The sequence below is a fragment of the Leptopilina boulardi genome, unplaced genomic scaffold (assembly GCF_019393585.1).
Source record: "Leptopilina boulardi isolate dan_hultmark-lab unplaced genomic scaffold, ZJU_Lbou_2.1 LbouV2_4, whole genome shotgun sequence".
NCBI lineage: Eukaryota > Metazoa > Arthropoda > Insecta > Hymenoptera > Figitidae > Leptopilina > Leptopilina boulardi.
In genome coordinates, this window is record NW_026137973.1 from 47,346 (window position 1) to 59,568 (window position 12,223).

General features: G+C 26.2%; 1 protein-coding gene across 1 annotated transcript in view; it reads right to left on the reverse strand.

Moving 5' to 3' along the window:
• LOC127289138 (uncharacterized) overlaps positions 1–12,223 on the reverse strand; it is a 42,097-nt gene that overhangs the window by 28,634 nt on the left and 1,240 nt on the right. Inside the window, exons 2-7 of the mRNA XM_051316910.1 lie at positions 8,707–8,840; positions 8,324–8,624; positions 7,858–8,105; positions 6,696–6,845; positions 5,659–6,039; positions 5,170–5,350 (exon numbers count right to left, since the gene is read on the reverse strand). Coding sequence (XP_051172867.1) covers positions 5,170–5,350; positions 5,659–6,039; positions 6,696–6,845; positions 7,858–8,105; positions 8,324–8,624; positions 8,707–8,840 — 1,395 coding nt within the window. The remainder of the gene's footprint in view (positions 1–5,169; positions 5,351–5,658; positions 6,040–6,695; positions 6,846–7,857; positions 8,106–8,323; positions 8,625–8,706; positions 8,841–12,223) is intronic.

Here is a 12,223-nt window from a genome sequence, read left to right on the forward strand (position 1 = left end):
TCCTAAAAAAATTCATTTTTTCTTAGGCAGACGATTTTATTGCATTTTCTTGCACAAAATACACCTAAAAGTGTAGAAAAAAAATTGACAGCCAAATACGAGTAGAGGAAGACACCTATTACCACCAAAAAGTTATCCGACCCAAAAATCCAAAATCACAAAAAAGTTCCCAAAAAAGTTCAATTTTTCTTAGGCAGACAATTTTATTGCATTTTCTTGCACAAAATACACCTAAAAGTGTAGAAAAAAATTGACAGCCAAATACGAGTAGAGGAAGACACCTATTACCACCAAAAAGTCATCCGACCCAAAAATGCAAAATCACAAAAAAGTTCCCAAAAAATTTCATTTTTTCTTAGGCAGACGATTTTATTGCATTTTCTTGCACAAAATACACCTAAAAGTGTAGAAAAAAATTGACAGCCAAATACGAGTAGAGGAAGACACCTATTACCACCAAAAAGTCATCCGACCCAAAAATGCAAAATCACAAAAAAGTTCCCAAAAAAATTCATTTTTTCTTAGGCAGACGATTTTATTGCATTTTCTTGCACAAAATACACCTAAAAGTGTAGAAAAAAAATTGACAGCCAAATACGAGTAGAGGAAGACACCTATTACCACCAAAAAGTTATCCGACCCAAAAATGCAAAATCACAAAAAAGTTCCCAAAAAAATTCATTTTTTCTTAGGCAGACGATTTTATTGCATTTTCTTGCACAAAATACACCTAAAAGTGTAGAAAAAAATTGACAGCCAAATGCGAGTAGAGGAAGACACCTATTACCACCAAAAAGTCATCCGACCCAAAAATGCAAAATCACAAAAAAGTTCCCAAAAAATTTCATTTTTTCTTAGGCAGACGATTTTATTGCATTTTCTTGCACAAAATACACCTAAAAGTGTAGAAAAAAATTGACAGCCAAATGCGAGTAGAGGAAGACACCTATTACCACCAAAAATTCATCCGACCCAAAAATGCAAAATCACAAAAAAGTTCCCAAAAAAATTCATTTTTTCTTAGGCAGACGATTTTATTGCATTTTCTTGCACAAAATACACCTAAAAGTGTAGAAAAAAATTGACAGCCAAATGCGAGTAGAGGAAAAACACCTATTACCACCAAAAAGTCATCCGACCCAAAAATGCAAAATCACAAAAAAGTTCCTAAAAAAATTCATTTTTTCTTAGGCGAGACGATTTTATTGCATTTTCTTGCACAAAATACACCTATAAGTGTAGAAAAAAATTGACAGCCAAATACGAGTAGAGGAAGACACCTATTACCACCAAAAAGTCATCCGACCCAAAAATGCAAAATCACAAAAAAGTTCCCAAAAAAATTCATTTTTTCTTAGGCAGACGATTTTATTGCATTTTCTTGCACAAAATACACCTAAAAGTGTAGAAAAAAATTGACAGCCAAATGCGAGTAGAGGAAGACACCTATTACCACCAAAAAGTCATCCGACCCAAAAATGCAAAATCACAAAAAAGTTCCCAAAAAAATTCATTTTTTCTTAGGCAGACGATTTTATTGCATTTTCTTGCACAAAATACACCTAAAAGTGTAGAAAAAAAATTGACAGCCAAATACGAGTAGAGGAAGACACCTATTACCACCAAAAAGTTATCCGACCCAAAAATCCAAAATCACAAAAAAGTTCCCAAAAAAGTTCAATTTTTCTTAGGCAGACGATTTTATTGCATTTTCTTGCACAAAATACACCTAAAAGTGTAGAAAAAAATTGACAGCCAAATACGAGTAGTGGAAGACACCTATTACCACCAAAAAGTCATCCGACCCAAAAATGCAAAATCACAAAAAAGTTCCCAAAAAAGTTCAATTTTTCTTAGGCAGACGATTTTATTGCATTTTCTTGCACAAAATACACCTAAAAGTGTAGAAAAAAATTGACAGCCAAATGCGAGTAGAGGAAGACACCTATTACCACCAAAAAGTCATCCGACCCAAAAATGCAAAATCACAAAAAAGTTCCTAAAAAAATTCATTTTTTCTTAGGCGAGACGATTTTATTGCATTTTCTTGCACAAAATACACCTATAAGTGTAGAAAAAAATTGACAGCCAAATACGAGTAGAAGAAGACACCTATTACCACCAAAAAGTCATCCGACCCAAAAATGCAAAATCACAAAAAAGTTCCCAAAAAAATTCATTTTTTCTTAGGCAGACGATTTTATTGCATTTTCTTGCACAAAATACACCTAAAAGTGTAGAAAAAAATTGACAGCCAAATACGAGTAGAGGAAGACACCTATTACCACCAAAAAGTCATCCGACCCAAAAATGCAAAATCACAAAAAAGTTCCCAAAAAAATTCATTTTTTCTTAGGCAGACGATTTTATTGCATTTTCTTGCACAAAATACACCTAAAAGTGTAGAAAAAAATTGACAGCCAAATGCGAGTAGAGGAAGACACCTATTACCACCAAAAAGTCATCCGACCCAAAAATGCAAAATCACAAAAAAGTTCCCAAAAAAATTCATTTTTTCTTTGGCAGACGATTTTATTGCATTTTCTTGCACAAAATACACCTAAAAGTGTAGAAAAAAATTGACAGCCAAATACGAGTAGAGGAAGACACCTATTACCACCAAAAAGTCATCCGACCCAAAAATGCAAAATCACAAAAAAGTTCCCAAAAAAATTCATTTTTTCTTAGGCAGACGATTTTATTGCATTTTCTTGCACAAAATACACCTAAAAGTGTAGAAAAAAATTGACAGCCAAATACGAGTAGAGGAAGACACCTATTACCACCAAAAAGTCCTCCGACCCAAAAATGCAAAATCACAAAAAAGTTCCCAAAAAAATTCATTTTTTCTTAGGCAGACGATTTTATTGCATTTTCTTGCACAAAATACACCTAAAAGTGTAGAAAAAAATTGACAGCCAAATACGAGTAGAGGAAGACACCTATTACCACCAAAAAGTCATCCGACCCAAAAATGCAAAATCACAAAAAAGTTCCCAAAAAAATTCATTTTTTCTTAGGCAGACGATTTTATTGCATTTTCTTGCACAAAATACACCTAAAAGTGTAGAAAAAAATTGACAGCCAAATACGAGTAGAGGAAGACACCTATTACCACCAAAAAGTCATCCGACCCAAAAATGCAAAATCACAAAAAAGTTCCCAAAAAATTTCATTTTTTCTTAGGCAGACGATTTTATTGCATTTTCTTGCACAAAATACACCTAAAAGTGTAGAAAAAAATTGACAGCCAAATACGAGTAGAGGAAGACACCTATTACCACCAAAAAGTCATCCGACCCAAAAATGCAAAATCACAAAAAAGTTCCCAAAAAAATTCATTTTTTCTTAGGCAGACGATTTTATTGCATTTTCTTGCACAAAATACACCTAAAAGTGTAGAAAAAAAATTGACAGCCAAATACGAGTAGAGGAAGACACCTATTACCACCAAAAAGTTATCCGACCCAAAAATGCAAAATCACAAAAAAGTTCCCAAAAAAATTCATTTTTTCTTAGGCAGACGATTTTATTGCATTTTCTTGCACAAAATACACCTAAAAGTGTAGAAAAAAATTGACAGCCAAATGCGAGTAGAGGAAGACACCTATTACCACCAAAAAGTCATCCGACCCAAAAATGCAAAATCACAAAAAAGTTCCCAAAAAATTTCATTTTTTCTTAGGCAGACGATTTTATTGCATTTTCTTGCACAAAATACACATAAAAGTGTAGAAAAAAATTGACAGCCAAATACGAGTAGAGGAAGACACCTATTACCACCAAAAAGTCATCCGACCCAAAAATGCAAAATCACAAAAAAGTTCCCAAAAAAATTCATTTTTTCTTAGGCAGACGATTTTATTGCATTTTCTTGCACAAAATACACCTAAAAGTGTAGAAAAAAATTGACAGCCAAATACGAGTAGAGGAAGACACCTATTACCACCAAAAAGTTATCCGACCCAAAAATCCAAAATCACAAAAAAGTTCCCAAAAAAATTCATTTTTTCTTAGGCAGACGATTTTATTGCATTTTCTTGCACAAAATACACCTAAAAGTGTAGAAAAAAATTGACAGCCAAATACGAGTAGAGGAAGACACCTATTACCACCAAAAAGTCATCCGACCCAAAAATGCAAAATCACAAAAAAGTTCCCAAAAAATTTCATTTTTTCTTAGGCAGACGATTTTATTGCATTTTCTTGCACAAAATACACCTAAAAGTGTAGAAAAAAATTGACAGCCAAATGCGAGTAGAGGAAGACACCTATTACCACCAAAAATTCATCCGACCCAAAAATGCAAAATCACAAAAAAGTTCCCAAAAAAATTCATTTTTTCTTAGGCAGACGATTTTATTGCATTTTCTTGCACAAAATACACCTAAAAGTGTAGAAAAAAATTGACAGCCAAATGCGAGTAGAGGAAAAACACCTATTACCACCAAAAAGTCATCCGACCCAAAAATGCAAAATCACAAAAAAGTTCCTAAAAAAATTCATTTTTTCTTAGGCGAGACGATTTTATTGCATTTTCTTGCACAAAATACACCTATAAGTGTAGAAAAAAATTGACAGCCAAATACGAGTAGAGGAAGACACCTATTACCACCAAAAAGTCATCCGACCCAAAAATGCAAAATCACAAAAAAGTTCCCAAAAAAATTCATTTTTTCTTAGGCAGACGATTTTATTGCATTTTCTTGCACAAAATACACCTAAAAGTGTAAAAGAAATTACCATATTTTGCAAAAAACCTTTTATTAAATATTAATTACAAAAATAAACTTTCTTTTTCATTTTTTTGTTATAAAATTATTGTTCCTTTTTTCTAATCTTTTTTTATTTATTTTTATAATATAAAATTGTTTAAAAATTTATAAAATATATATATATATATATATATATATTAGAAATTTTCGTATAAAAAAATCAATGAATATTTGCAAAAAATAAATAATTTCTTAAAAATCGAATATACAATTATAAAAAATAAATTTTAATAATAACAATCTAATACATAAATATTTACAATAGAAATAAATAAATAAATTTGGCATTGATACAATGCAATTTCTTTTTCTGCAATGAAATTAATAAATTTTTTTCTTTTTTCTTCGTTTTACTATATTAAACAGTAACAAAAAAAAATTATTTTTCAAAGACTTTTTACATTCATTTCGAGATTGTTTTGTTTTCCTTTTTTCATTGCTTTTCTTGCTTTGACTTCAACAGGATCGTTCCACCATTGAATTTCCGCTTTTCCAAAAATAATAAATATTAAATTGCCAATAAAATAAATAAACGCCGATATGTAAAATACGATGTGCCATAAATGTTCATTTGTCTGAAATTAATAATAAAAATATTTAATAAAAATATTTTAAAAAATTAAATATAATATAGTAAAAACATTTTAATAAAAAATGAAAAGTAATTTAATAAATTTAAATTTTAGAAAAAAACAATTAAAATTAAATATAATAAATACAATATTATAAAAAAATACATAATAAAAATGTAATGAAAAATAAATATTATTATTATTGTATTGCTATAATAATAATAAAATAATTTTCCGAATAATAAAAATAAATTAAATACAAAAAATAAAAAAAAAATTTTTACATTAAAATAATTTAAAAATTATTATACCTCCTCGTAGACGATTTTTCCAACAATTAACGGTGCAATTATTGCAATTACAGATGCAATACAATTTGTAATCGACATCATTGTTCCGGCATAATTTGGACTCAAATCAATGTGATTTATTTGAAAACCACACAATGAACCAGCATTAAGTCCAACTGACAAGACAAGAATTAATACAGGTATAGTTTTATTTTTTATATCCGTTGGAACAAAACATAATCCCAATAATGCTAAACCCGGTCCCCAATGTGCAATGGTGTTTGATACTTTTCGTGTTGTTGCAACATTTGCACCTTTTTTTAATGCAAAATCCGAGAGCCAACTTGCTGGAAAACTTAAAAGCCACATTGCTAAATATGGCAGTGCCGAAGTTATTCCACTCTGAAAACAAAAGAAAATTTTTTACTTTCACATAAAAAAAATACCACTTTTTTTTTAACAGAAAATTAAATTTTCAGTTTACAGGAATTCATTAATTTCGGTCATAAATTAAAAATTTGCCCCAGTTCAATAAATTATTAAATATATAATTTAAAAAAAAAAATTATTTTACAATATAAAAAGTTATAATTAAGAAAAATGTGTGAAAAAAATATTTTACACACACACACACGCACATAGAATTCATTGATTAATTCAATAAATGTAATCATTTTCTACAGTTTATGACCCTACATAATTTATTTTATTTTTATTTTTTTTTAATTTTTATTTTCAATAAAACGTAAAATTTTCCTTTGTCCGTGTCATAGTTCAAGTTTATATAACTTTATCTTAATGACTTGTTGTACTCCATTGAACTATTTTCGTCATTGTGAATTTTTTTTTCATAGATTAACAATGTTAAATAATTAGTACGATTAAATAATATATAGTAAATAATATAATCTTTAAAAATAAATTTCTGATTAAAAAAATAATTTACATTTAAACTAATATATAAAAAAGTAAATGTTTAAAAATTAATAATTATATAATAATAATAAATAATAATAATAATAATAATAATAGTAATATTAATAGTAAATAATTTTTACCTCCTCAATATTAAATTTTAAAATATTTTTCATATATGTGGGCATTTCGGTTAAAAGCATCCAATAGCCCCAATTTTGTCCACAGTGTACAATTATTAAAGCCCACATTGGCACCGATGTAAATATTTCCTTCCATGGAGTTTCAGATTTCTGTATAAATAGAAAAAAATTATTTTTCTTTTTTAATTAACAACAAAAATATTTTTTTAATATTAAAAATTAATTTTTTTGCACAATTCTCGCGGTATTATATCATTTTTTAAATTTATAATTTTCAATCAGTTGAGGAAAAAATAATTTTTTTTCAAATTTAAAAATAATTACCATATGATATAATATAATATATCAATTACAATTTTCATTTTAAAAATTTATTAAGTATTTGCTTATTTAATATTATATTTTTTATTTATATATATAAATAATAAAATTTAATATTTTTCTTTATCCTTGAAGAGGATTAAAAAGATAAATTTGTCCTACTTTAATTTTTTGAAAAAAAATATATATATATGTAAATTGTGATTAAAGAAATCAGATTTTATAAATATACTTATAAATGACTTGTATTGAGAGATTAACATTCAGATTAGAATTACGTATTTCAAATATATATAGACGTAAACTCTGCAATCGCTCTAGATTTATAAAAAAGAAAAAAAAATTTCTTTTATGATAAGATATAAATGAAAAAGTTGGAGAAAATTTACAATTAAATAGAAATAATAATTTTCATTGAATTTTTTTTTTTTCATTTTCTTTGTAAAACTTTCTTTTTTTCAAATAAATTCTAAATATAATAATTTATTTAATTATAAACAAAATTATATATTTTTTGTTTTTAAAAAGTAATGCAAATTTTAAATCTGATGAATTTTTTAAAAAAAATTCCGATATTTTGAATTTTGAAAAATTACCATCAAATTCGTAATTAGCGACCCCAAAAAAACCTTGAGTAATAAGTTTTAAGCAAATCTGATGAATTTAAAAAAAAAAAATTCCGCCATATTGGATCCGCTATTTTGAATTTTTGAAAATGGACTCCAGATTCGTAATCAGCGACCCCAAATACCCCTGATTAACAATTTTCAAGTAAATCTGACGATTTTCAAAAAAAAGTCCGCCATTTTGGATCCACCATTTTGAATTTTTTAAATCTCACCTCAAGTTTCGTTTTCTCAGTTGTTTCGCCAAGACTTCCTTGAATGTACAATTTTTCATCATTCGAAATACTTGGATGCAGCACAGGACTGTCAAAACCCATAAAATAAAATAGAATCGACCAAATTATTGCCAAAGAGCCAAAAATATAAAAAATACTCGGCCAACCTATTGCTGAAGCGGCCAAAACACCTGATATTGGCATTGTTATAACTGTACCAAATTGTCCACCTGCGTATGCAAATGTTCCTGTAAAAAAAAAAATTTACTCAGTCACAAATTAGAGTAAACAAACAAAAATTAATAAAAAATTAATTTTTATTAATAAATTCAAAAAATAATTAATTTTTTAAATTAATAAATCAAAATAAAATAATTTTCGAATTAAAAAAAAAAAAAATTGAAATTTTTCAAAAAAAATTTTTTTTTTTTTTTTTTGAATTTGAGAATTAAAAAAAATTACTTACCTAATCGTGCCCTTTCATTGGGTGGTACCCATTTTGCAAGAAGTGTTTGTGTCGATGGCAAAAGACAACCTTGACAAAGACCCATTCCCACACGACAAATACAGGCAGCAATCCAACCACCATAACTGCTACCAATTGGAATTAAAAGTGTTAATATTCCACAAAAAAATATTCCTATTGAAACTAATCGTTGAGCACTCCAAATACCCGCCACATAACCCGCTGGTATTTGCGTTATTGTGTAACCCCAAAAAAATGAGCTCAACACCATTGATTTTGTCTGTGAATCCCAATTGAATATCTGCAAAAAAAAAAAAAAAATTTTTTATTTACAAAATAAAAAATTTTAATTACAACTTTTTTTAAAATAACTTTTGTTTCACCTCAAAATTGGAACCAATTGTTGAATTATCAGTCATTGCAACAATACCAACTGACATGCTGACTCGTAATCCATAAGAGAGTGTCATTCCCAAAAATAAGAGAAAAACTTGAAGATGTCGTTTTCCCAGACCACCTGATAATGAATAATCAAGAGATCTACTTAAAAGATACGAATTTTCATTTTCCATTTTTTTTGTCCCTCTTATTATCCACGAGCAATAAACAAATAATATTCAAATGAATTTAAAAAAAATTAAACTGCAAAACAAGATGCTAGTTATCATTTTTTCAACACTTGATATCATTGACCTTGATTTTCGGTATCGGCACAAGTCATTAGTAATTTGCATATTTCATTATTTATAAATAATCCCTGATTACTGCACTAATTATTTTCATAAGAAAAAATTTTAAATTGGTACTATTTTGTTTTAATGATGAATTTTAGAAAAGGTTTTTAATAGTTCTTAATAGTTTATGAACTAATCTTTCGAAATATGTGGTACTGAAATCGTTATGTGTTAAATTAGACGGTACTACAAGGGTACTATACTATGGTACTCGAGTACATTAGTATTACAGTATAATGGCACTACAAGATTATGATACTGTAGTATAGTAGTACTGTCCACCATAGTGTAGTACCACTACAGTACTATGGACTACAGTATATTAGTACTACTATACTGTAGTACTATTAGTACTGGTAGTAGTATATTACTATAAAGTAGTACTACTCTTAGCACTAGTAGTAGTACTACTATACAGTAGTACTATTGTACTATGGTATAGTAAGTATAGTAGTACTATAGTATAATAGTACTGCAGTATAGTAGTACTATAGAATAATAGTACTATAGTATAGTAGTACTATAGTATAATAGTACTATAGTATAATAGTACTATGGTACTATAGTATTGTAGTACTATGGTACTATAGCATTGTAGTACTACAGAATTGTATTACTATAGTACTATGGTATAGTAGTACTATAGTATAGTAGTAGTATAGTAGTACTATAGTATAGTAGTATTATAGTATAGTAGTACTATGGTATAATAGTACTATGGTACTATAGTACTATGGTACTAAAGCATTGTAGTACTACAGAATTGTATTACTATAGTACTATGGTGCTACAGTACAGTAGTACTATAGTACTATGGCACTAAAGTACTGTAGTACTAAAGTAGAGTAGTACTATAGTACTACTCTACTCTACGATGGTACTATACTATAGTAGTACTATAGTATAATAGTACTGCAGCATAGTAGTACTACATTATTGTAGTACTATGGTACTACAGTTCATTAGTACTACAGTATAGTAGTACTATAGTACTTTGGTACTATAGTATAGTAGTACTATGGTATCGTAGTACTATTGTACTGTGGTACTACAGTACAGTACTACAATAGTAGTAGTAGTACTATAGTACTACGGTATTACAGTACAGTAGTACTATAGTGTAGTAGTACTATTATACTTTATTATAGTAATACTATAGTATAGTAGGCTGTGGTACTACAACTGTTTTTGTACGAAAATTCGCAATACCTATTATTTCCCTGCCATGGAATTAGTACTGAAATATAATTTTACTACCATGAATGTAGTACCTTTGTAGTACCAACAAAAGTTACTTATTACCATTTCAGTACCAGACAATTCGAAAGATCAATAATTATACTACAAAAATCATTTTAAAAATAATAAAAAATCAATATTTACTCATAAATAGTACTGCTATTTGAAGAAAAAAAAATATTTTATACATTTATTTTTTGTACTATTTTATACAGGAACTGTATTGCAATTTGTTTTTTTTTTTATTATCAGAAAAAACAAAAGAAATTATATAGATAACTAAACTGGAAATAAACATTTCAATGTTGTAATAATAAATTCATTTTGTATTATATTCAATGTTGCAAAGTTTATGTCTTAAAGAAATATATTAATTGGTTTCATATTTGAACAACAATAAATATGATATGAGAGACAAGTTTTTTTTAAAACCATTTTAATGGCGTTTTATAAATACAATATATTTTTATAATCATCAATATCGCAAAAAAGAATCTTTATTTATTATTATCAGTCATTTTAACAAATTTTCCATAAAATTACAAAGCATTTTTTTTCTATCTCTCTGTTTTTTTTCAACATTCTATTAAAACTGAATTACTTTTCGTTGACAAAAAAAAAAAAATAAAATAAAAAAAACAAAAAAAAATTACATTAAATACGGAAATAGAACAGGATGTGAATTTCCGGGGCTTAATTCTTTTTTTCTCTTTCTTTTTAATGAAAAGTCCAATTGTTTTTCCTTATTCAGCACTTTTCATTAAAATTATTAAATGGAAATTTATTTTTTTTTAAATATTATTGGTAAAATTAAGATTATTTATATTATTGTTAATAATATATTAATTATAATAATTTACAACTTATTCATAATATTAATTATTATTGATTAATTATTATATTACTAATAATATTTAAATAAATAAAATATATAATTAATATTAAAAAATAATTAAAAATTATATTATAAATTTTTTATTGTATTTAAATAAATAATATTTCATTAAATTATTTAAATGAATTTTATAAATATTTTAATTTTAATGATTTTTTAAATAACAGAAATGAAAAGTTAAATTTTTATCTTCTTGTGGAAAAAAAAATTATTTCAAAAATTACAGTAATTTTCTAATTTATATTAATTATAACAAACAATTTTGATTTTAAGTAAATGATAAATAATTACTATTGTCTAGTCCCTGTAATAGTGACCCAATTATCAATTTCCTCGAGAAATAAAGAAAATTACATTTCAAGGATTTGACAGAATATTCTCCAGTTCATAAAACCAAAAAAAAAAAAAAAAAAAAAAAAAACAATTTTTCTGTTCATATTAATATTACAAAAATTGTTTTTCCAATGAAATAGTTTCTCAATAATTATTTCCATAATTCTAGAAAATAAGTCGTTTAAGATATTTAAAAAAAAACAGTTTTTAATTATAGTTTAGGTAAAAAAAAATTTACAATTTTTTTTATCATTCAAATTGTTTCATATATTTTTTTTTTGAAAATAAATTTTTTATTAATTTAAGCAAAAAACAATTATTCTCTATTTAGTAAGTGAAAAACTTAAATAATTATAATTTATTATATTAATTATTATTATTATTATTATTATTAAATGAATTGATTAATTATTAACCTAATTAATAAATTACTTTGTAAATTATTTAACTAATTAATTTTTTATTAATTAATTAATTATTTATAATTATTTAATAATTAATAATTTTTTAAAATTATTTAATGAATACTAAAAATTTCTTTACGTATCTAGTTTTTTTTTATGTAAAAAATTAGAATCTAAACAACTCTTTGAGTCATTTACTTGGAAAGTTTTAGTTAAAAAATTTGTTATCAATTATAAAGAAATGAATAAAAGTCAATAAATATTTAATCGTGGGATTTTTCTGATTATGAATTTA